This window comes from Triplophysa dalaica, chromosome 16 (assembly GCF_015846415.1).
Source record: "Triplophysa dalaica isolate WHDGS20190420 chromosome 16, ASM1584641v1, whole genome shotgun sequence".
Taxonomy (NCBI): Eukaryota; Metazoa; Chordata; class Actinopteri; order Cypriniformes; family Nemacheilidae; genus Triplophysa; species Triplophysa dalaica.
The window spans coordinates 13,967,091-13,993,333 of NC_079557.1; the positions used below are offsets into that span (position 1 = coordinate 13,967,091).

The following is a 26,243-nucleotide window of genomic DNA, read 5'->3' on the forward strand; positions in this document are numbered from 1 at the left end:
TAGCAATAAAGACACACTTGTTTAAGGTATAGTTCACCCAAAAGTGAAATTCGGCAATTATTTAATCTCCCTTAAATTCCAAATGTGTATGAATTTCTATGTTCTGATGAACAGAAAAGAAGATAGTTTGAAGAATGTGGAAACCAAACAGCTCTAGGTCATAATAACAATTTATTTTCCTACTATGATAGTCAATGATGTCCTTATGTTATCCCAGGGTAACAAACATTGTTCCAAATATCTTTCTTTGTGGTCAGCAGAACAACTACATTTATTCTCAATTTTCATCATCATCCCTTAAATGAAGCAGCTTAGATATAGACAGTTCTGTCCTACAAAGGTAAAAGATCATAACTCCGAGTGTGGAACTGAGAAAAATGACTATTTGTCTATTTATATGACTATTTATATTTGTATTTGTTATTTTCTCATGGGCTTTTCTGATCTGGGGATCCTTCTACGAACGATTTGATAAAACTAAATGTACTGTACAGTATACGGTATATGTAGTAACAGTATTAGACAAATAATGAAAATGTGATCGCTATGATATCACTATTCGTTATTGAAGCAAGTTTGGCTCATGAATGCCAAAAAAAGAAACAATCTTTTTTCAAATGCCTTAACGTGAGCTGTCAAAATAATTAGCAGCACGTGGAGATGGTTTTTTATATATATGTCTAATTTCTTTATATTTCATCATTCTGGTCTAATAATTATGCTGCATTATTATTTCAATCATATGCCCTTGACCTAGTTGATGCAGGTTGACATTTATTGTTCATTGCAGGAATAGAGCTGGCCTTCTGTAGGTAACAGAACTAGTAGTGCAACAGCACCATCTGCTGTAAACACATATTACGCATGCATGCACATCAGAATGTAGAGTCATGTCCCTGACAGCTGTGTTCAATATTTTTCAGTGTAAGTCAATGCAAGGTCTGTGGCAGCTTTTGCTGGATCTAGTCCAGACTGTCTTGTTTATATTGAATTCTTATTGAAATCTGTAAAGTAATTTGACGGCGCGAGGGATATTGACAGGGGCGTAGAATATGCCAATGTAATTTCTGTTTTCTAGAGATTAAATTAATTGATTAAACGTTTTGTGAGTAACTCCGTTTATTTCTAACAGACAAATAAAATCACACACACAAGGAAGTCGTTAATAAAACAAATTAAACACAAAACATTTTGAGCCTGAGTACTGTATATATATATATATATGTATATATATCCTTCCTTTACAAAGAGGTCATGAAATGGATTTCTAAATTGGAGGTTTGGATGAAGTAGATAGAGCGATCCGTGAGGGCATGTAAGTCAGGTAATTTCAGAAATCTTTTCAGACATTGCAATTGCAAACATCTGGAGGGACTAAAACAACACATGCACTCTTCTTGCCCTCGCCTTATGATGTGTGCATTATAATCAATTCTTATTCCCTTTGAAATGTTCAGTCTTTGTTTTTCTCTTGCTCTGTTGAAAAGCACAGAGTATAGCCTAATTGCAATCTATCAGTTTTATCAAAAACAATCTTACTTGCTTTGGACAGCAAGTCTGTCCTTTCACATCACTTTCATCTCTTGACATTTCAGAACAAATAATGCATTAATTTTTAAAGGTTACACTGCACCATTTTCTTTGTGAACTTGAGCCTGCTATAGGTGAACTAAAGTCACTGGGATTATTGATTGACGTGCTATTGCCATTTTTCATTTTAGGTTTAAATATATACGATGAAAATAAAGATCTTATTATTATAGTCTGCAAGACGAATGATAAATTCTTTAAAATAAAAGAATAAAACATTTGTAGAGTAGGTCAAGCTCTGTTAATCATGACCTGCTGTACAAATGGCAACCACTGGAGGGCAGTACAGTACACATTTCAGCTTTGTATAAATTCATATAAGGGAATTTTAAAACTTGATATGCAAGATTATTTTCACAAATTGTAGAAACAATACTCAGAAAAGACAAAAATCATTTTATTTCCTAGTTTTTTCTGCATGCCATAAACAAAGACAAATGTTTCAGTGAACAGGTATTGCAAATGTGTCATTCTAGTAAACATATACCTGATAAGCATGTTACATTCCAGTAAGTCAGACAGGTGATGAGACAGTAAACCTATTTTAGTTTTGGCATGGTCCAAATGAAACATGAACGTCAGTACATCATAAAAGCAATGATTTTGATGATTAAATTATTTAAAATGGCATTCAGACATAAAGCATGCCAAAAAGCTATGATCGTAAATTATATACAATAAAAATTACAAAACCTTTACATTATGGTGAAATATCAATATGATATAATAGTATCTTTTCTACTGTAAACTGTATTACAATTAAAAGTCGTTACTTACAAACACGTGCTAATAACTTTGGCTTTTTTCATTTTTTTCTACATCAAAGACAAGTTCTTACAAAGGTGCTGAACCTAGTCTTAGACAAAATGTGTATTCAGATGAGAATTGTGCATGACAAATTGACAATATTTTAGGCGTTACAAGTTTTGTTGCAAGCTTACAACTGGAAGTATTCACAGTGGTCTTTTAAAATTGTTTATCTAAGATCAAAATAATTTTTTCACAAAATGTCACAAGTAAACAAGTATACCGCTGACTTTAAAATACAGTTGATTTTCATATTTTTAAAAGATAGAAATGTGTGACGAGGTAAGCAAGATGCAAATATTAAAATGATAAAGTTCAACTCAAAAAAGTCTGTTTGGATAAATGTCAAAATTCTCTCAATATAAAATATGAAATTGTCTCATAAAATTTCATTACAGTAAAATCTTGTACACATAATTTTTCTCATTTGTTTTTCAGTTTGCAGTAGTGCTGAAATATTTAAACAAAGCAGGAATAATCAGTTTCAATGAATCCAGTGTTCTCAATAGCTTTGATGAACTATGTGTATTTTGCTATTCCAGTTGTGTGAGTTCTTCGAGGGCAGTTCAGCTCAAGGAATCTGAGCCTTCAAGGCAGTCTGACCACCACCACACACGCCCCAGCCCTTCCAATGTTTAGAGGGACCTCCTGGAATAACAAGAGATACAGAGGTTAATGACCAGTGTCCTACCACAACAAATTTCCACCTCTGCTCTGCTCCCAGTCGCACTCTGCGTGTAATCCCTGTTTACAATCTAATGCATCATCGCAAGAAATGTTATAAAAGAGGCAAAGTCGACTTGTAACCCAGGCTGGCAGAGGAAAGAGTGCTTAACCTGTGACATTGTGACCCAGTGGAAAAGAGATGAATGGGAGGAAATGCTTGTACTTCCTGTTCACAGTCATACATCATCCGAGCATTCAAAGAACATTAAAAAAATGAGCGGTTTGACAGGTATTCGATGTCGAAAACATTTCTAGGTACATTTTGACATTCATCTTTGCGAAGAACACCAAGTTGGGTTATTGTGGTAAAATGTGTTGCAGACACATGCTTAGTAAGAATGTTGCTTGGTGTATTTGATTTCAAGGATAAGTTCAAGTTTAGTGATGGACAGCTCCTCTCAATTGTTGTGTTGAAACTTACATCGTTACTATAACAACCAATACACTGAAAGTTAACTACACCAAAACAAACTGATCAGATTTCCTCTCTTGGACTTTCAGTTCTCATTGTGTGCTCGGCGTGAACAAAGGCAGCCCCATTTGAACAATGCACCCACCTCGGTCCATTCACTGTTCTGTGCATCATAGGACTCAACGCTGTTTAAGTAGGTCTGGCCATCGTAGCCTCCGACCGCATACAATCTGTCTCCCAACAGACACACCCCCACCGCATCTCGAGGGACGCTCAGGGAAGACACCGTGGTCCATGTGTCTGTTTTTGGGTCGTACCTGTAAATGTAGCACAGATCACAGGGGGTGCAGTTTAATGAAACACAAGTCTATCTTAAATCAACATAAAGCATGGAGTACAATGAGAGGTAACTGCTTCATAGATTTTTATTACTACTTAATAGTGCTGCTGTGAAAGCCTTGGAAACTGAGAACTATGATTATCCCCAAAATAAAATCTATTGAGGGTTTAGCACACAGAGCACCAATTATTGAGTAATGAGTTTAATTTCTACTGTGCTGCTCTTGGCTTTTGTGCATTACTTTTATTAGGATTTCTTTCTAGACTTAATTTAGCTACATCTTGTGTTGACTTTAATTATGTTCTATTTTCATGTTTGTTACCACTTAGGAGGATAGTTCAGCCAAAATGAAAATTCTTCATTATAAATTTACCCTCATGTCATTCCAACCCAGTGTGATTATCTTTCCTGTGCAGAACACAAAAAAAAATATTTTGAAGAACGCTGGTAACAAGACAAAATTGCCGCATTGACTTCCATGGTATGAACACAAAACAATTTCTCAAAATATCTTCTTTTTTTTACAGAGGAAAGAGTCATACTGGTTTCGAATGGCATGAGTTTGAATAAATTACAGAATTTTAATTTTGAGGGTGAACTTTTGAGAAGATTCTTGTACAAAGTGTGGTCAGTCTTTGTTTGTTTGCGTGTGTGTGTGTGTGCTTGCATGTGTGTGTGTGTGTGTGTGTGTGTGTGTGTGTGCTTGCATGTGTGCGTGTGTGTGCGTGCTTGCATGTGTGCGTGTGTGTGTGTGTGTGTGCCAAAACCATCATACATTCATTATTTGTCACAATATTAAATATAATAGGCTATATACTTATAATATTATAATAGCATATTGTTCGTTTAACAGTACATTTATTATTTATTAGCAATAATGTTATGCATTCAATTTAGTTGTGGCCAAATTGTTTCGTATTGTTAACTATGATTTGTATATTTTCAGATATTCAACATGTATCTGTACTGTAGTTCCAGTCATCACCAGCAGGAGGCATCTCAATCCATGTTACTGAACTACTTGCTGCTTCCACCCACATTCCTCAGTAACAAGGTAACAATGGTTTCACAATAGCGCAAGGCGTGTTCAGATTTGCAAATAATACAATGCAGGATTTGCAGCACTTGGCATACACCTTCTATCCACCCTCAGAGTTTACGTTTCATGGGCTGAGGTTGTTGATCACAAACAAACATCTGTGCCCTTGAGGCTGCTTGTCCCAGACTAAAAGTAAAAAATTACTTGCCCTGGCAGATTTTAATGACAGTGCCTTTGTTTTGTCTCAACATGCACACCGGTAATTCTTTTTCTGAAGCATTTTAAAAAAGCCATTTAAATATCCTTATTTAACTAAGGCATAGTCCTAGTTTAAGATAAGTCTGGTCTGTATAACGCAGGTTTTATAAACATAGGTGTTATATGTTTTTCTTTCCAGAATTCTGTACATTGTTAAAGTACCTCTCCACACAATCCGAGAGGCGTGAGCAGTGGCTTGAAGCGGGTGCATCATGGCCTCCAACCGCATACAGGAAACTGTTGTAAGTGGCAACACCCACGCCTCCTCTCCTCTTTGACATTGGTGCACACATACTCCATTTATTGGTGTGGGGATCAAAACATTCCATGGATCGCAGGCAGGAGCTTCCATCGCGACCACCTACAGCAAACAACCTGTAGATGAACAGATTTTAGTTACAGTCGACACGAAAGACACTTGCAAACTTATGTAGGACGGGACTTGATTGTATCCATCAGGAATTCAAGGATTAGTTCACCTTTAAAATGTAAATTCTGTCCTTATTTGCCTCTTGAAAAATGTTGGTGACATAAAACCGTTGGTCAACATTGACTTGCATTTGTTTTATGTCCATATAATATAAATCAATGGGGATCAACGGGTTTGGTTAGCAACATTTATCAAAATATCCTCTTTTGTGTACTGCAGAAGAAAGAGAATCACACAGGTTTAAAACAACATTAGGGCGAGTAAATAGAGTCAACTATATTCCTTTCGTTTTGGAGATTACATATTAGGAGTTTGGTTATTAAGATAACATTAACCAATAGCCTGAATGGCCTCAGTGATGTCAACAGGAAAGGATGTAGCGCATTCATTTTTTCCTGTGAAATAACATGTATTGATGAATTGTTCAACGTAAAACTAGAAACATGCATTAACATTTTTCATTTTGACTCTAAATATAGGCTATCTATGATATTTCCTGGTAAAAGATTGATCAATTAATCACTTAAAAGTAGGGCATTGGGCTCTGGAGGTAGCTTGAAGTGTTTTGTCTTTGACCTGGTTACAAAAGTACACCACGGGTAATCATTCAATGTCTTGTTTGATACAAAACTAGCCTCTTTTTCTCTCAGACAGTTTCAGTCTCTCTTTTTTCTCTCTATACCAGCTCACCCGCCACTCATCTAACTTGAATGTGAACGACACAAGAGATTCTTTGGTCTCAGAGCCTATTAACTCCCATCTGGCTGTACAGAGTTGCGGCGAGTATTGGACACAACACCTGAAGTATTTAAGATCTCACTATTAGGTCTGTAAAAATGTACAATTGATTGATTTGAATTCGATGAGAGATTGTGCATTGTGAATAACTGTAAATTTAGCCGAGAGTATATTCGCAAAATGGTAAAGCCTTGATTGACAAATTACTTAAATATACTAATTATTTACAATTAATGAATTTTATTAAAATGATTGTATTAACGGCAACAACATATACACACGTTATGTGACCCAAACTTAACTTTTGGACATATCCGCAAATAATCAATAACTGTTGAGTTTTTATTTAATTTAATACAATTAATAGACTTTAAAATATGATTATTAATTAATATTAATATTAGTATAAATAATATATCAAATAAATTGTTTTATTAGCCTATAACCAAACACAGAAGTTAACTTCATTCAGGTTTGGAATGACACTAGGATGAGTAAATGCCAGCTTAATTTACATTTTTGGGGTGAGTATTATATGTAGTATTCTCTCTTCAATAGGGTTATTTTAGAGATATTTTCAGTCTGAAACAATAATTGTAAAATAAAGAAATAGTCTTTCTGCACCAACAGTCAAAATATAAGAACTAAAAGTCCTTACTTTCCATTGAGAGCTGTGACGCCGACAGTGCTGCGTGGGGTGGACATACTGGCCACGTAATTCCACTGCCTCGCCTGGGGGTCCCACCTTTCCACTGTGTTTAAATAGCTCCATCCGTCATGACCTCCCACCGCATACATAGGCCCCTCTAGCACAGCGATTCCTTTTCAAACAGAAAAAATTAAAGGAAGAAATAAAACTGGCCTCAGCTTTTGTAGACACAAAAAAGAATAAAAAGCACAATCCAAAAGCAGAGTATCTCTCTGCATCTTATTATGGCTAGGAAATGTCAACATTGAAATGGTAATAACATGGAATTAATTTTAATGAACATCAAAGGGCGCTCTCTCATACCAGATATCATGAGCTGAAAAATGTCCTTCCGGTCAGGACCGAAGCACAACGGCCCTGAGACGCTGTGGAATGCATTAAGAATTCATGGTGCATCTCTCTGCACCCTTCACAGAAAAGGTTCTTCATGCTTCTGTTATAAATCTCTGGCTCTTGCTATTTTGGCTCTTGACATATAAATCGTCTCTTGACCGACTTTTTGATTCTGATATTGCGATGACTTTAAAGACCTCAATGTGCAATATAGAGTGTCAGTTTTATGGGGGTTTTGTACAGTGCATTTTCACTTCGCCGAGTTTAAATTACCTGCCATATATTTTATGTAACTTTTTTTATGGGTGGCCAAGATTGCCTTTGTTGATTTATACACACTGTAGCTTTGATGTGAGCACATGGTTCCTTTATGCTACTGTATATAACATATAGTTATTTCTTCAGGCACTGGTGTTTGTGCCAGTTTCAATAAAAGGATGCATACACTAGCTTGGATAACACCAATAAAGTGTTATTTATTTTAATGACACAAAATTATTTTCTGGTCATCTGATTTAGGTTATTATATTTTGTGTTTGAAACATTGCCTGGAATAAGTAAACAACTGTACTGATCATGCTTTGTGAGGTTGTCATTCTATATCACAGATTTACTTTTGTGAAGACTAGACAAACGTTGTAGGAAGGATATTGAGAACAGCCTATGTTGTTTCATGTTAAATAAAATACTTTGCAGGTCGATTATTATACAATAAAATATTAGTATAAATTAAGAATAATGTATATTAAATAAGATTAGGAATTTTAAAACGATTAATCACATATAATCACATCCAGAATAAAAATTTGTGTTTACATAATATATGTCTGTGTAGTGTGTCATTATTGCTTTGATTTTAGTTTAAATTAGTTTTACTAATACTTTAAATAAGCTTTTATTTAAAAAAAATGAATTGTGTTAATTTTGCAATGTGCTTTTAATGTTTTATTATTTATTTAAGATGAATTCATTTTTATTTTAGTTTTATTTTAGTTTTTGTTAATTATTATAATGTTTGTGCTTTAAACATATTTCAGTTAAGTTTTTCGAATAATTTTTAGGTCAATGCTTAATTTGATTTCAATGGACAGAAACGTTTTCAAAGTTTTAATTTTAGTTTAATAAAATAACCTTGATTTATAAACACATACACGTACAGACAAATATTTACATGTATTAATTTATATTAACCAATCATTTAAACCATTTATAAATGTTGAGTAATTTTTATCTATATATATTTAAATATATGCATATGTATGTATATGTATACCAAATGTATTTGCACAGTACATAAAAATATATAATGTAAACACAAATTTTTATTCTGGATGCGAATAATCGTGATGTATCCTGAAATAAACTATAAATATAGTTATATTAATAGCCACTAGCTAGAGCAATCAACAAACACAGGCCGAGCGTTTACTCTGGGCCAGCCATGTGCGTCTGATGAAACCGTCTATTTATGAAGCAAATTATGCATGGCTTTAAGTTATTTCCAAGTTCTGTATCACTTTTTGGTCATGTCATTAAACCAGTCTTGTTAGGTCTTCTCAACACACAATAGAAAATATTATACAAAAACATCTCAAACATTCAAAGAACCCACCTAATCCATGTCTGTGGGTTGACATTGGAGGCATAGTGGACCAGACTTTAGTGATAGGGTTGTAGCATTCCACCATATTAGAGGTCTTAAGTCCATCTCTGCCCCCAACCACATAAAGTTTGTTATCAATCACCGCCACGCCAAACTGAAGTCTTCGCCCATTCATGATGCCCACTTGGATCCATCTGTTCGTACGGAGGTCATAGTTCTCTATTGTTGTAGATCCTAAAAGCAGACAGAATTTCGGTTTATTGCGCAATCTGTTGCACACTGCTAGGCTATTAGCTGACAAACTGTCTCTCAGGGGCAAAATCAAACATGATAATGACTTGCATCCTGGCAAACACATTTTGTTTCGTGAGAAACCATATGGAAATTCTATTTGTGGCAATTAGAGATGCTACTTTGAGAAAGGGAAAGAACGAAAAAAGTCAACCTTTTGAGGCATCCATCCCTCCAACCGCATAGAGACATCCAACTGTGGATTTGCGTGGTTTGGTTCTAGGGCTTTGCAACATGGGACGGCGCTCTGGCAAAAGATGGTACTTCATAGCTTCCATCAGGAGCTTCTGGCATTCCAAGTCCTCGGAAAACATCTTGTTGTTTTCCAGATCAGCAAGAAGCTACAACAAAGCAAAACAAAAACAGCATTCAATTCTAACAAAGGGAACGTTGGTGAGTAAACACATTACAATTTTAGTGTTTGTAAAATTGGATCAGCAAAAGTGATATTAAACTGTTTCCTATTTTCAGGTTTCTAAAGTACCAAGAAAAAATGAATAAGGATGTTTGACATGGATGTCATTGGCAAACCTGAGGAGGTAAAAGAGGGAGTCGGATATACGCCAGTAACACTCCCAGATCCTGCTGCCTGGGCTGCACATCATAGCGAACCCACATCATGAGTGCCTGGAAAATAGTTTCTTCATCTGGAACATTGATGTCATCACTGGCCAACAGCTTGCCTATTTCTGTGGTTGGTAACAGCAGAAACTCCTGGTTCTGGATGACTTCTAAAAAATGTTCCTGAAAATGTAACGTAGTTGTTTGCTCATGCGTTGTAAATGTGTGATGCAATATGACACAAATGTCACCACGGCAGTGATTCAGGCACGGGATAAAGAGCCTAACAAAAGGATTGTGGGGTATTGCTTTATGCAACAGTTCAACTGATGAAGTTAATATTGCGAAACTTTTATTTGGCACACTATTGTCAAATACGTTGTGTATTTACTGTATGGGCTGCCAATAACAATAGTATAAAAATGGTTATCATCTTTTGCTTGTAATTAAAATCCTAGATAAGAACAAGGACTGATGATCCTTAGAAGGCCTGAGCGAGCAGCCTCAAGTGCATTGGACAGTATCCAAAAGTCTGCAAGTGGAATATTATTCTTTATATTTGTTTAGAGCAGATTTTATTTATTAATTTTAAACATTTACCTCACATTTTCTCTCTGTGGCCAGTGCAACAATTTACTGATACAACAATGTATAACATAAACTTGTTAAAGGGATAGTTCACCTAAAAATGTATATTCTGTCATCATTTACTCAACCTCTACAGATCTCATCCCCATTTTAAACTAGGGAAAGTAAATACAATGGGAGTCAATGGGTCTGAGACAATCTTAAAAAATTCTCTCTTTATGTTTAGCAGAACAAATTTATTCATACATATTTGGAAAAATCTAAGGGTGAGTAAATGATGACAGAATATTCGCTTTAACATTTACATTGATGCATTTGGCAGACACTATTGTTCAAAGCAACTTACATTGGATTACACTTTACATTGTTTTATGTTTTTTACTGCACATAACCTCTTATTTGGAAAACTGTAATATTGAAAATCAAATCTTAAGAATCGGCTTTTCATACTCATCCGCATTCATCTCAGCAATATAATGATCTGCTCGATTGCGTCCGCTAGGACATCGGATAGGTTGACTTTGATAAAACTGTGATAAAAAGGATGCTTCAAATCTTTTTAACAAGCTTGTTCATTACAAATGGCACTTTCAGAGTTTCCTTTGTGCATGAGAAGTAATCTTCATCGATTCTCTTGCAAATAAGGGTAGTAAACATCTTATTGATCATAAATCAGATCTAAACAGCAGAGTCTCTCTCCGAAACTCGTGCCTACGCATTCGGAGCTTAGCTCACACATAATTAAATGAGTGCCATACATTGATTTTCATCCCCTCCTCCACATAGATTTAAAGTCTACTTCTTATAGTGACGTTGATATGGATTCATTATTCCCAATTACCATCACAAGAACCCTGACAATTAATGGAAAACATTAATTCTGTTTCCCTGCTTTGAAAGCCTCTTGCAGGCATATATTTTAGAGGAGGGCATCAAACTGAACAGTGTGTAACATGTCCTGCAGCAATATACTGTGGGAGTGCGCAGAAGGCTTTGCATGAACTAGATGATTAGGTTGGAAGGAATGGCGTGGGAATTTAATGGCTGTGCCAGTTAATGTTTTCTTGAGCGGGGACCTTAAAGGTCCAGCGTATAAAATTGAGCAGCAACTAGTGGTGAGGTTGAGAACTGCGACCAATGGCTCACTCCATCCCTTCCATTTTGTAGCACTACTTTGGCTCATACAGAACTAAGATGTTGTCACGTTTTTCGCTTCTTTGCCATAATATATTTAAGAAACACGATCTGTGCTATGATCTGAGTACCCGCGCTGTATGTACATAGAAATTGCTCATTCTAAGGTTATAAAAACATAACGCTTCATAATGTAAGGTCATAGTTATGTATATTGGATTGGATTTCTGTCAATAGATCCTCCAAAAATTACACATTGGACCTTTAGGCAGCGTTCAAATTATTGTCTTCTTACTAAACTAAACATCTGGATTTTAGGCCATTGATATCTTGAATCAAGACATGAAGTCTGGGCCTCTCACAAAAGGACAGAATTTCAGGATGAGTCATAAAAAAGGAAAAAAATTAAAGTCTATCAAACTATGACTTTTTAATCTGACACCACAGAGAGTGAAACAGGAAGCTCTGTTCAGGCCATGTTCATTTCCAAAGTGATTGAAGGGGAAATCGTCTTGCTTGTGTTCTCTGATTAGATTAACCTCTGTGCAATAGAAAGCTCTTTGTAAACAGCCTGTGCAGATGTCCTTTCGCAGATAACAGCTATCTTCCTAAGTTGTTTCCTCACTTGGGCAGAGAAATGCCCATCAAAGCAAATGTGCTCTGTGGATTTTTGGGCTCCTGAGAATACTTAATGCATTGCCATTATTTAACCGAAGCCACTTTTTCCTACGTTCATAATACATCAAAGAGGCTTGCAGAGCACCATGCTTAGATATAAAATGTCACACCAAGTATGTTTTATGCGTGACAAGGTTTAAAATCATGGTATGGATTTTCACACTTTAAAAAAAAACATAATACAGTAGGAGGGCAGGATGTGTCATCGCTTCTTTGGTTGTTAAATTTAAAACACATACACCAGCTAAATGATAATTTTGTCAATATTTATAAATGCAAACCCAACATGGAGTATAATTTGCAAAACTCTTCATGAGGTCTGTGAGTTCTCTGAGAAGTGATAAATGTTGGCAATAGACATACAATATTTATGATTATTACTATGTGAGCTACTTAGAATTCTTGGTCGTACCATAGTGTAGTTGTGAGCAACATTCAGAAGATCCATGCATCCCTGAGCATCAGCAAATGAGCGGATCCCCAGGCAGTTAGACGGGTGCAGTTGTTTCATCAAAAAATTGCAGCAAACCTGAATGACTTGTGAGAGCTGGAGGAGACAAGCAGCAGCTAAAAGACTTTCAATTGTCTCCTCTTTCAGCTCCAGGACTCCTGTAGATTTGAAAAAAATATTTAATTAACAAAGGGCTATCAAAATGACTGAAAATCCCATGTGGATTATAGTTTTTAAACAATTAGAAATGTAATAATGAATGGATTTGTGTAGTCATTAAAGCAGATGTAACACACGTAGTTTATCCCAATCTCACATTAATCTTGAGTACCTATAGAGTAGTCATGCATACTTAGAGTCTTCGAAGAGTCTTAGTTTGATCACATTTATAAACGACAGATATAGCTGTATGATTATTTCAGAAACAGTCATGCACCTTGAGGCGTGCAGGGGGGGTGGAACAACAGCATGAACACACAATACATCATCGCATTGTTCTTGCATAATCGTTGATTCCCTGTACGTTCATGATTTTTATATAATGCATCTTTTAGCGCTGGGATCTCCAAATCAAGCATTATATCCACCATTTATATAACATTCCTCACCGAAATACACTGAACAAACAAACAAAGCTGAACTTCAATACAATGAACAAAGCGCATTGATGGGTTTGCTCTTTCTCACGTCTTGCTGATTGACACGTGGGCGTGCTTTTCCTGGAGAATTGTCCAATAAGAAACTAAGAAAAGTTTTTTTACGCAACTGAATTTTATTTTCGAAAAAACTTCTCGAAATCTATTCAAACCTTGTGGGAGTTTATCGAGCACAGAAATACTATGTCATACATCCGACTCGTTTTTTGACAAGTTGACCATGTCAAGCATGAGAAGCCAGCATGTTTAACATAACAAAAAGTAACGAATTACAAATACTCAAATTACTGTAATTGAGTAGTTTTTTCAGGAATTGTACTTTTTTAAGTAGTATAAAAACAGTGTACTTTTACTTCTACTTTCGCTACTTTAATTAACTGCCCTATTTTTCCTCACATTGTGGTCGCTACTTTATATGTTTTTATTTTCATGTGATTGGCTAAGGAGAATAATCAGTCCCGTCACGTGACCCCGTCCATTCAAATCGCGCATAAAAAACTTATGTCACACAGATTTCAAGACATTTGCCGCCAATTTACTTTAATCAAGGAGGAGAACGAACGTCTGCGGCAGGCAGGGCGCGGATCAAACGATGGTTTTGCACGCTTGAAAGTCAATGCGGGAAAGGGAAACAATAGGAAGATATGGAGAAATATTGAGTTCCTGTATCACTCCTTTCGTCAAGTTTCATTCAAATCACTATATAATGAGATAAAATTGTCCAACCCCCGTTCCAAAGTCTCTTCATCAAGTGCTCTGCCCTTATAAGTGAGTAGGGAACATATGCGATTGGGACGCATGCAACGCAGTTGCGCAAGCTGTACATTACCAGTTACAATGTTGAAAATAATGTTCAGTTTCTTGCACTGTTCTATCGATTCGCTTAAATAAGACGCCATTAATACGTCAAAAGAAGCCGCAGGGATAACTTTTATGTTGCCTCTATCTGTATTATGAATTTTTAAAGACATGAACCCGGTTGACTTGCATTTTATGAAAAACAATGGACCACAACTCTAGGTAAAAATCTTTATACCTAAAAAGTAACGAGTAACTAGTACTCGGAGTAGTTTTTGAGAACAGTAATGTTATTGTTCGACCTGTTGAGTAATTGATCAGCCAGCTCCTCTACAGACATGACTGTTAATGCTAATCCAATGCAATTTAGATTACAAATGTTTTGCATTTTTCGCATGCAGTATTTGGGGCTTTTATTTATGAATTTCTGCATTGTGATGCCTAATACACATGATTGAACAGTGTTGGAAGTGTATAAATGGTTTTAACTGGAAAATGAGCTCTTAATAAACAGACAGACAGACAGAACAATACATTGAATGGTTATTTTGTCTGAGTTGTCTCCAGATACATGCTTTATCAGTAAGGTAAAGATGTGTTTTGTTAAAAGTAGCTACTTTTTATATAAATCTCCAAATTGGATTATTAATAATTATTCTTAATTCATTAAATAACACCACCTTAAAAGTAACGAGTAACTAGTACTCTGAGTAGTTTTTGAGAACAGTAATTTTTACTTTTACTCTATTACTTTTTTAACACCAGTACTTTTACTTGTAATTGAGTACAATTTCAGCAATGTAACAGTACTTGTATTTAAGTACAAATTTCCAGAACTCATTCCACCACTGTGAAACACTGTTGAACCACCACATATTCTTAAGTAACTAAATGTTCTTCACAATTGTTCTGCTGGTTATTAAAAGTGCATTCTGGTAAGAAATGTTATCTAACTTGAAATCAAATGCACAATCAAATAAGCAGTATTGGCGAGGCTCCCAGACAATTGGCTGCTAGCTCTTACATATCTGTTTTTAACAGTTACAATCAGTTTTCATGTTGTCTTGTGTTGTGTAGGCCTAGTCATCCAAATTTGTAAACTGTAAATTCATTAACGGTTCGTAATACCCTAACATTAGCGTACATGGGTCCAAAAAGGGTTTTGTAATACAACTTTACAGCTAAATGTTAGCTGGTCTTTATAAAATTGGGATCATAGATACTGTAGTTCCTCACTAACATTTTGTACATTTTCTGTATGTTTTAAGTTTTACCCTTGCATTGTGTTCCTGTCTGTGAGAAAATAAAGTAAATAGTTTTCCAACCTCAAACATCCATATTTATTTAAGAAAAACATGTTTGGGGTTTTCAGCCATATATAAAAATTACTTTTTTGTAAAAATATGATTTTTTTAATAAATGTGATCAAGGTAAATGACAAATATGAACCATACACTGTTCAAACGTCTTAGGCATGTTAGTATTTTCACCTCAATAAAATTACTTTAAAACTGTTATTTACATAAATAGACCTGAAGATGTTGCTTGTGCGGTAATTGGGATCAAGTGAACATCTGAAAGGTATTTTACATCAATTTTTATGGCTATATTGATTTAAAAATCCAATAATGCTGTGAGTCTCTAGACCCGTGAACATTGGCTGATTAACAAAAATATGAGCCTGCCATCAGATAATCACCACTCAAATAAGTCATTTTTTGGCCATTCCTTTTTATGCTGGTTGTGATTATAATTATAGACGGTTTCAAAACAACAACACAATCAAACGTTCGTGGACTGTCCTTAAGTTCCGGTAAACATTCGCAAACAATAGTGTTCCTGTAGATTATTCTTTTAACAAGCAAAAGAAACCGTGAAGATCCGTTAGTTGGCTAAACTTGCCTCTCCAATATTTTGAACTGCGACACCAAGCTCAACCGCTAGATGTCCATGACCCCTAAGGTTTCTTTAAATGCAACAAACTACAGGACACATTCAACAAATTGTTAATTTTATACAATTATTTTACAATAAAATTATATTATAAATTAATATAAATGAAATAAAAATATATATTATTGGACACTAGCCAGACCGATAAACAAACACAGACTGGAAGTCAACTGCAGTCCAGGCATGCATGTCCGATGATATGATCTATATATGACATTAATATATATTACTGTACCAATAAAAATATATATACATACCAGTATATGCAAAATGAACCAGCGCTCTCAACGCCTCCGGATCAACACCCTCCATTTTAATTTCCTCTTGTTTTGCCTCCAACACATCATTGGTGAACATGGCAGCAAAGTAGTCTGACACTGCGCTCAGGACGAGTCTGCAAATAAATGTGCAGATACTTTATATCTTCACAAAGTATCCACACAAGTTCTTGAAAGTTGTCTTCGAAGAAAATTCCTCCCCTACAAATCATTTATCTCAGCACAGTGTGAGTAAAGCAGCTATTTTCACCAGGTTGTTTCATGCAGCTCTAGGGTGATGTTGATTGAGCTCAGCGTCAAACTGGGACGCGCAGTAGAGCGCCGACTACAGAGAATTTTCCAACAGAATAGCATCAAAACACTGAGCGGCCGGGAGAGTTCTCTATGTAAACACAGTTTCACAGTCCTTGAAGAAAGTTCAAAAATCATTAGGACTAAATACATTATATTGTAGAAGACAAATCGATCAAGATTTGGAAAACAAATGGGTTCTAGTCCATTCCAATGTTTGTTTTTTGAAAATATGAATATTCAAAGGAAAGATACAGACATTTGAAACAATACCACTGCAAAATAGTCTTGTCAAATGTAGTCTTTTTTCACATATTCCCATCTTGTGCACCTGTCTTCTTGCAGAACGGCAAATGGAGCATTTCAAAGCATTTCAAAGAATCAGCGGAGACTCACCTGTGTGCAGGGATCTTGTGATCTCCAGCTATCAAAAGAACATCACACAGCTGCTTGTGCTGAAGATAGGTCTCCATCTTTCGGAAGGTCTGTTCTGCATGGTTTGTGGCCTGGAAAAACTCATCGGAGCAGTTGGAGCTCATTCTAGAGAAACTGCTCAAAGCCAACCTGTGGAAAAAAGGAAGACAGGAATTGAGCTGGGACTGAGCGAGGTGCGCCTCTGACAGCTTGATACTGCTATTTAATCTTCAACGGTGACGGGAAGAACTCAACTAACACCTGCACAAGCTTCTGTGACTTTATCATTTATTTTCTCCTCGATTGAATCGTCGGTTATGATGGTCCACTGACACGCAGTGAGTGATCATGCTGGAGAAAATGTGTTTAGATTGTGAGAATTGTGAGAAATGTCTGTCTATGGTGTTTATAGACCGATTTATACCTTTTAAAGGAGTAGTTTACTATCAAAATAAATTGTCAGGATAATTTACTCATCTCCATGCCATCCAAGATGGTTATGTATTTGTTTCTTAAGTCAAAAAAAATTGCAGGATTTTCTCCATATAGTGCACTTCAATGGACTCCAAATGGTTGAAGGTCAAAATTACAGTTTCAGTGAAGCTTCAAAGGGCTTTAAACGAAACCAGACGATGAATAAAGGTGAAACGATCTGTCATTTAAAAAAAAATGTAAATGCTTTATAAACACAAATGCTCGCCTTACTCTGTTCTGCGATGCGCCTTCATGACTTCATAAAATAGGTAATTACGTTGAAAAGGTCACACTTGAGGTAGGAGTGGTACCAAGTCAGTGTTTACAAGTTGAACGTGCAAATTTTCAACGTAATTACGTATTACGTGAAGTCATGAACACGCATCGCAGAACAGAGCAAGGTGAGCATTTGTGTTTATAAAGCATATAGCTAAGGTTTAAAATCATGGTATGGATTTTCACACTTTAAAAAAAACGTAATACAGTAGGAGGGCAGGATGTGTCATCGCTTCTTTGGTTGTTAAATTTAAAACACATACACCAGCTAAATGATAATTTTGTCAATATTTATAAATGCAAACCCAACATGGAGTATAATTTGCAAAACTCTTCATGAGGTCTGTGAGTTCTCTGAGAAGTGATAAATGTTGGCAATAGACATACAATATTTATGATTATTACTATGTGAGCTACTTAGAATTCTTGGTCGTACCATAGTGTAGTTGTGAGCAACATTCAGAAGATCCATGCATCCCTGAGCATCAGCAAATGAGCAAATGACAATTTTAAACCTAAATATTTTAGAAAATGACCAATCGTTTCACTAGATAAGATCTTTATTCATCGTCTGCTATCGTTTAAAGCTGTTACAGCTGCATTGAAACTGTAATTTTGACCTTCAACCGTTTAGAGTCCATTGAAGTCCACTATATGGAGAAAACTCCTGGAATTTTTTCATCAAAAACCTTAATTTCTTTTCAACTATAGAACAAAAACATCTTGGATAACATGGGGGTGAGTAAATTATCATGAAAATTTATTTTGCAAGTGAACTGCTGCTTTAACTATTTGTTTATTTCATGCCTATCTACTGTATGTGTGAATTCTTGTTGTGCGTGTGAATGCTGCACGTTTTTCCCCCTTGCATCCCAGTCGGACATTAGTGATGTTCTGTATATTTGTCAGAGTTGAAATTGAAACCATTAAAGCTAAACTCCGTAAATAAGTGGATTGAAAGTTTTCCAAAGGGGCAGATTACCATTCGCACAAACTTGCCTGTTTTATTTATCCATTTATTCGTTTGGATGCAAGGGACTTTGTGGGGATCTGGACGCTCTTCATAGAGCTTTGATCATGTAAATTCAGAGCAGCTCTCCCTGCAGACCGGTAGATTACGTGCCATTGTGTTGCATCTGAATAATCCTTCTGACGCAAGGCAAACCATATAAACCCTTTATTTTGTTGTCCTTCACAGGAGAAAATCCACAGCTGACATTTAACCATTCCACGCTGTTTAAAAAGTCTGGCGGCCGGAGGGAAGTACAGTAAAGCTGTGCATTTTGATTACATTTTGTAGAGGGGTGGCGTTTTAAAAAAATGCTCCAAAATTATGCATGGCTTTGTACGGGTGTTTACGGCTGTGGTTGTATTAATAATCAACAAACAAATTTGCATAACAAAAACTAGGCGTTAGGATACTTTAAACGGCGCATTGTATTGAGGACCATAAGGACAAGAGGGAAATTAAGCACCTGATAAAATGTTATGACCTCGTAAAAGTTTTAATTACTGAATAAATCCCAGTGAAGCTGTGGTCATTGGATCAATAGTTTTGTGAACCTTGGCTTCGTCCTGAGAGGCAACACATAAAGCAGAATTTCACCCGTGTGTCCTTAACTTTAAGAGAAGATTTGCTTCATCATTATTAGAAATGAGTTCTTCGGAATAACACCGCACATATAAATCCAACATTTATTTACAGCTTCTAGTATTGTGTTATTTAGCAGAAGTGAACCTGTGAGATGTTTGTAGGTGCTGTGATCTAAAGGCCATTGCAGACTGTGCAATTTTGGGCTGTCCCAGATGAAAGATGACAACCGTGCCAATTTTTGTGGTCGGGGGTTCCTAAACGCTGGTCCTACATTGTACAGTGAGAGAGACACAAAGCCATTGTCAGGGTCTTGCAATAAAAAGACAGCCTGAGATCATTTTCTGACAGTGTCAGAAATTTTGCTTGATCGTACAACCTATGCCTGCTGAGTAGCAAATAAAAATGAAACATGAAATTACATATTGATCAACACTATGGAGGCGAAAAAATAATAATATTGCTTTCATCCGCTGCCACCTCCTCTCATTCATGTTGCTGTGTTTGTTTACAATTTGCACTTGATGAGGACGTTTTAAGTGAGATTTAGGACAATATGGTGTTTATTTAAAGTATTAATTTTTTTTTTACTTAAATTGTTAAATTTGTATTGTATCCCATTTTGTTACACAAATCTGTAATATTTTGTTATGTTTAAAAATAAATTAAATCATCGTACAGTGTACCTGCATGCATTCCCAAGTTTATCAGATCCAGGTCATGCAGTCTGACCTGTCATGATATTATAAGATCGGTAAAATCACTGTAGCAGGTCTAAAGCACCACATTCAAAGACTAACTTGGCTAAAGGCTGATGCACATCTTAAATATTTTTCTATTTTATAGTTTTAATCTATTTCTATTATGTATAATTTGCTGTGATCATTGTTGCTTTATATATGGGTCCAACCTCTAAACGGTTGAACAGACCACTAGAAAAAAATGAATATGTGGTTCTTTCGCTATTGGGTTTTATGGCATTAAGCTACGGATGATACACACGCCATCAAGTGTTGAAATAGACATTAAATCTACATTATATTCTTTACATTATGCCAACATGTTCACATTTGCAGCTGCAAGACATCTTGCAATTTATAACTCTTGAGTTTATTTCGTGAAAAGCTACGAGGTTCATTCTGGTCATTATAGAGTTGTTTTTTATGCTAAATAGATGGGTAATTCATCTCAGTGACATTATAACCACATTTGGCACAGGACTGGGTGCACTGAATAAGAAATAAGGCAACATAAGAGGGGTTATAAAACCTAGAAGCATTACTTTGCTCTAAGGAATGCTGAGAGGACTTTTATGTCCACCAGTATCGCAGAACCAAATTGCTTCTGTATCACTCTCTGAAAGGTTGTAAATTTACTGGAAATGTTTTGTTTCTGCCTGTGAAATTGGCTTTTTATATAAAGGGTAAGGTGTGTCATTACAAGCCAAAATGCACCTAAACATGATGTATAGAAAACAAAAAACAAACATTTCTGTAACACCTGAATAGTATCTTTGATTTTCTCATACAATACAGTATTACATGCAAAGCTGGGGCCAATTTTATGTAATAAATAATAGCAAGGAGTTTGAAACGCTCTATTGCAGTATGGGTTATATAACAAGAGGACACATGTTATGTTTCAGTGTGTTTATATCCGTTTTATCTTTGAAGTTGTAAAATAATACTGTGGCTTTGGAATACACCTTGTATGCTTAATAAATCTGTTTGGTATTATGCACTATGACCAGACAAATTGACAGATGATACTATTACATTTTTAATACTGTTTACCCATGAGTTGCTTGCAGAATAAAGCTATTTGTTGTCTTGTGGTGCATCGCACTACCCATCACATCTCCTTATTGGTACAGTGTTTGAGTAGTTATTGAACTTAATCTCAGGCACTCAATATAAGATGATCAATACGAAGTGGGCAGTTGGGACAGTTTCTTTGAGAGAACAGGCTACCAATAGGCTCTCTGGATGCTGTTTCAAACATATTGGAACAATCTTCCTATCTCTGTCCGTTCCACCACATCTCTCACAACATTTAAAAAACTACTTAAAACCCATCTCTTCTGTGAATACTTGACAAACAAATGAAAAAAAAAAAAAATACACTAACCCTTTCTCTCAACAGGTAGTGGTCTAGCTTTTGTTGAAACCAGTAACTTTGTATTGGCACCTAATGTATTATGGCTCCTGTATGACATATCGCTTATTGCTCCTAAACTCTTTGGATAAAAGCGTCTGCTAAATGTCTAAATGTAAAATGTAAATGTTAACATGTTGAGCATCTTGAGCACCACATGTGAATTTGAAAACAAAGACCAATGCCTTGTCCCGAATCATATATTTATCTTGACATCTCATATTTAGACAAAAAATCTGATATGTATTCATTAGAATCACAAGTGGATGCACCTGTATAGATCAACAATGAATCAATACCAAAAATGATTGAGATAAGACAAAAGCCTAAAATCTATAAAGAAATAATGTTACAATTTCAGAAGTGTAGAGTGGAATAGAATTGTGCTGGCAGCAGGTATGAAATGATTTTTCGAGCATCTTAGTATTAAAATATGTGTCAGCATCTCTGCCCACATCTGCTCTGTGCATGTATATCGTTGACCTTTCGAGAAATAGCTTGCACGGGTGGTGCAAACATTCAGAAGCAGCCCTAAGCGGTTTTATTTGGCAGGAGGATCTTATTCCTCATAGAACAGCAAGTCAATGCTCCTTTTCCAAATTTTAAAGCATGAATCATTATTCAGAGATGCACAGTGTGGTGAAAGATCACAACAAAACCAGACTGCTTAAAACAGAACTGGATTTGTTGCTATTTTGCTTCTCTGCTTCAAAACGGTAAGATAAATCTGAAAATATAATGAATTTGGTTTTCTTTGGGGCCTTTTAGGTCTCTAAATGTTAGCAGACATATTAAGTATAAAAACGGACGCATACAAACACAAAATAAGAAAAAGATTGATCAGTAACACTAAGGTTGTAATTGTTAACATTAATTAATGCATTAGCTAACATAAACCAACATATTAATTGTTAATTTATTAAATGTTAATTTCGGCATTTACTAATACAGTTTAAAAATCAAACGCTATGTTAATTCTGAAAAACTATGTTGGTCCTTGTTAGTTCATTGTAGTTAAAGGTACAGTTTGTAAGAATTTTGCAGTAAAACATCCAAAAACCACAAGGCCAATGTTATATATGTTTTTCAGTTGAGTACTTACAATATCTCTAATGTTTCCAACTGCTTTTAAATCCTGAGAAAATCGGCATTGTAAACAGTGGACCAGGGCCGTTCAATCGCCTGTCAATGACGTCATATCCGCATTACTGTTTGTTACGCCTTTACTGACGTAGCAACCGCGTGACACGTCATAGACAGATGCGGAAGTTGTTTGTAAAGTCGGTCCGTCTAGCATTATCGCAAATAATGTGGGTATGTTCAAAATAACTTTTACTACGATTGATTTGAACACTAAAAACTGTGCAGTGTTATCACACCATCGAATTGGACATTTACTGTAACATCCATGACTAACAATTTAGTTTTAAACCTTACATTAATCTGGTCTAATTCATTATAATGAAATAAAATGATTTCATCAAATGCAACATTTATAAAACTTTATTACTTTACCTCTTCCGCTAACATGATTTCTCGTTCCCGTCTGATTGATGTATCAGCGGTACCATCAGCGGTGGAGTTGAAGTCAAAGTATCCCATCATTGCACGGTTCTACACAACGTCATCAAGCTACTCGATTTTTGTTGTTTAGATCGTGCGCTCTCTAGCGGTGAATTCTACAAACTGTACCTTTAATGCATTTACTAAAGTTAACACATACATATTGCCCATATATCTTCATAGCAGCCCACATTTGTAAAAGTGCATCTGACATTCAACGGAGCCCCGTCAAAATACTATTCTTGGCAAAATGCAAAATTTGTTATTTTCTGTCCTTCAATGCCTTGCATATCTCTAACAGCAGCAGGTTTTGCTTGACATACCTATATATTTGAGTAAAAGTTGGAATGCTAATAGTATGCCTAGCAGACAATTCCATAACAACAAACGAAGATGAATGAACCTCACTTCTAAAAGAGGATTACAGCTATCTGTGCTCCCTCACAGCCGTTAGCAGAAATCATCTTTATCACCAAGACAGCTTAACTGGAGCTTCATTCCTCCAGCAAATTCACCCAGTGTCCTTTAAGTCTGATGTAGTGAGTACAGTGAGGGCTCAACCTTATTTTTAAACTGGAGCTGTATTCATGTAAGCCTCAGGATTTGTGCTGAAGGAACTGTTTTCATTCAGTGAAATTGCTTTTTTCGAGCAATCGAAGAACAAGTCTGTTTTAAAAATTCATATCTAGCCATCAGCATTCAGAAAGAGCTCTGTATTTCTCTTGTCATTTATCATGTGGCCATTTGTCATAATGGACATAAAGAAACAGACCGAGTGTACAGTATCTTGATGAAATAAAATAAACATTTGCCTTAACTTTTATTTTAAAGTCGTTATTCACATTTATTTTACAAGTAATATCTTATTTTATTTTTCTTTAATTGTTCTCTTTGTGTTAGGAATTTCAAACCAAAAAAACATTGATCTTATAATAGATCTTTAGGACATCACAGCATTAGGACTATACAGTATGCCAAGTTTGTGGATTTTGCCATATAAACCTCATTAACAAAATAACAAAGCATTACCTATAGAATATTTAAGGCCCTTGAACTATTTGAGCATAAAGTTGATCCTTCTGTCGCAATCAAGATAATATATGCGTATTGCTTTCATGCTCATTTTACATGCTTCCAAGCGTTATGAAAACCACTTGTCAAAATGTCTAGTTTTGCCAGCATAATTTTAATCCAGATTAATACGTGAAAAAATGTGCCTGGTGTACCCAAGGCCTGCATCTGAAATCTGAATCAATAATAAAGTATTTCTGTCTGTTTTATTTTATAGTCTGTTTTATTTTTGGTTATATACAGTATATATGTATATATGTCGTTTTTCATAATAGTGCAGAACCCATTCAGTGACATGAGAACTTTAACAGATGATACAGTATGTTTAAGATAAAAGGTAATTGTCTGAAATAGGCTTTTAATAATCCACAGTCTGTGAACAGCTTCCAGAAATGCATTATTAATGAGATAGCACAAAAACATTATGAGAAGCAATACAGGCCACAGCTCTTTAGCATCTTAAATTAGATTGTGTGGAATGTAGACACACCTGTTAGAGGAAAAGCTATTACCTAGTGAAAAGCTAATATTACCTATTATGTGTTATACCCTTTGTTTCAATGTAGTAGTAAAATGTGTTAAAAAATCTATTTTGTTTTATTTCGCATTGCTTTTATACACACTGTGAAGATCTGGGCCTATTCACAAAAACACAACATACACAGATACAGTATGTCTGAGATTATTTCTCTTTTTTGTATTTTACATGTAGCCATTGTAGCTGTACTTTAAAGCAAAGCCCTTCAGATGCTGAACAGGTGCAAAGATGAAAGCAAGTGCTATAGAAGCCCCGGGTCAGGTTGTTTCTTATTATCATAAGCATTGCACTTGTTTTTATGCTTAGATGATGTGACTCTCTAGCGTCTCATCACATACAATTGTTATCCATCTGCAAAAGTGTTAAATCGTGCATACCTCAAAGTATGGAGATTCTGGTATAGTACAGTAGTGTGCCACTTTTTAGCCACAAAGGAAGAACATACAGCATCCAGGAAAGTCACATTCCATTCAGAATTTTCTGACAGGCCTTTCCTTTGCTCATTGTATTGTTCAAGGAAGGAAACTAAAAAACAATAAAGTCAAGATTTTGTAAAACAACGTATGCATGAATCTGTTAGATGTTTCTGTTAGATGTGCATTTTTTTTAATAACCTATACTCAGCAGATGCAAATTACAATCTACCAAGTATGCTGTGGCTAATAGACATGTTGAAAAGCTTTATTATAATTTGATTGAAAGTGGAACACTCAGCATCTGTGTTAGGATAATTTATAGTCTGTCTTTAATGTGTTGACCTCGAATGACAACAAATCTTGATTTATCAATAATTATGTTTATGGATGCATATATGAGAATACAGACAACTACTAGCCTACATGTAGAGCAAACAAAAGTAGATTCATTTTATGAGAAATGCATTTTGACTGTGTATGGGTATGACTGCGTATGTTTTAAATTTACTACAAATATAGACGAAAACTGTGTTTTTACTTTTAATAGATTATGTTGAGTGAATTGAGTTTAGACTTACCCGTCTGTTTAATACTTGAATAACTTTGATGCCTAAAGAGAAACACATATTTATTATATTATATTATTCTAACATTTTGCACCCTTTCAAAAGCAAATTAATTTTCTTCTTTATTTTCTGTCCTTTGGTGTTGCTTTTTATTAGCTTTTAAAAACAGCCCTAGTGAATTTGTAGGCTTGTTTGATGTTTTAATTTGAACAGATTTGAATCTAATTCTCTAAATTATTAAAATAATACAGCTTCAATCCAAAGTCTATTAAAGACTAAAAACTATTTCACCTCCTTCAAGAACCCTTGATAGAATGTTTAGTGAACATATTGTTCAGTTGTATTTTTTTCTACTTTGTCTGATTAATCTTTGTTTGATGCTAGCAAAGATTTTTTGCTGATACATTCAGCTTTCATGTAACCTGTGTGGTGATATTTTCCTTCAAGCTCTGCTTTTCAGTTCTCTGTCGTGACAATATTTCCTGACTTGTCAATGCTTTATGAAGACACTATAAA

The 26,243-nt window shown here is 35.4% G+C and overlaps 1 protein-coding gene and 1 long non-coding RNA gene across 6 annotated transcripts in view; one reads left to right on the plus strand and one right to left on the minus strand.

The window, feature by feature from the left end:
* Positions 1–1,969: 1,969 nt before the first annotated feature.
* klhl4 (kelch-like family member 4) overlaps positions 1,970–26,243 on the minus strand; it is a 31,045-nt gene continuing 6,771 nt past the window's right edge. For 2 of the 4 annotated variants that reach the window (XM_056769659.1, XM_056769655.1), the window contains 12 exons: positions 25,740–25,771; positions 25,123–25,270; positions 17,061–17,228; positions 16,353–16,489; positions 12,650–12,846; positions 9,808–10,020; positions 9,431–9,617; positions 8,995–9,219; positions 6,999–7,161; positions 5,335–5,547; positions 3,681–3,852; positions 1,970–3,045 (listed from right to left, as the gene is read on the minus strand). In XM_056769659.1, coding sequence (XP_056625637.1) covers positions 2,986–3,045; positions 3,681–3,852; positions 5,335–5,547; positions 6,999–7,161; positions 8,995–9,219; positions 9,431–9,617; positions 9,808–10,020; positions 12,650–12,846; positions 16,353–16,489; positions 17,061–17,203 — 1,710 coding nt within the window. In that variant the 5' untranslated portion in view covers positions 17,204–17,228; positions 25,123–25,270; positions 25,740–25,771 and the 3' untranslated portion in view covers positions 1,970–2,985. The remainder of the gene's footprint in view (positions 3,046–3,680; positions 3,853–5,334; positions 5,548–6,998; positions 7,162–8,994; positions 9,220–9,430; positions 9,618–9,807; positions 10,021–12,649; positions 12,847–16,352; positions 16,490–17,060; positions 17,229–25,122; positions 25,271–25,739; positions 25,772–26,243) is intronic. The other 2 variants (XM_056769657.1, XM_056769656.1) reach the window with 1 other exon arrangement.
* Positions 3,838–6,989, plus strand: LOC130437965 (uncharacterized). 2 transcript variants are annotated; one of them, XR_008909250.1, is made up of 4 exons: positions 3,838–3,941; positions 4,822–4,929; positions 5,312–5,414; positions 6,288–6,989. It is a non-coding gene; the product is annotated as an uncharacterized LOC130437965 (long non-coding RNA). The 2 variants fall into 2 exon arrangements; XR_008909249.1 differs by having other exon boundaries at positions 3,861–4,929.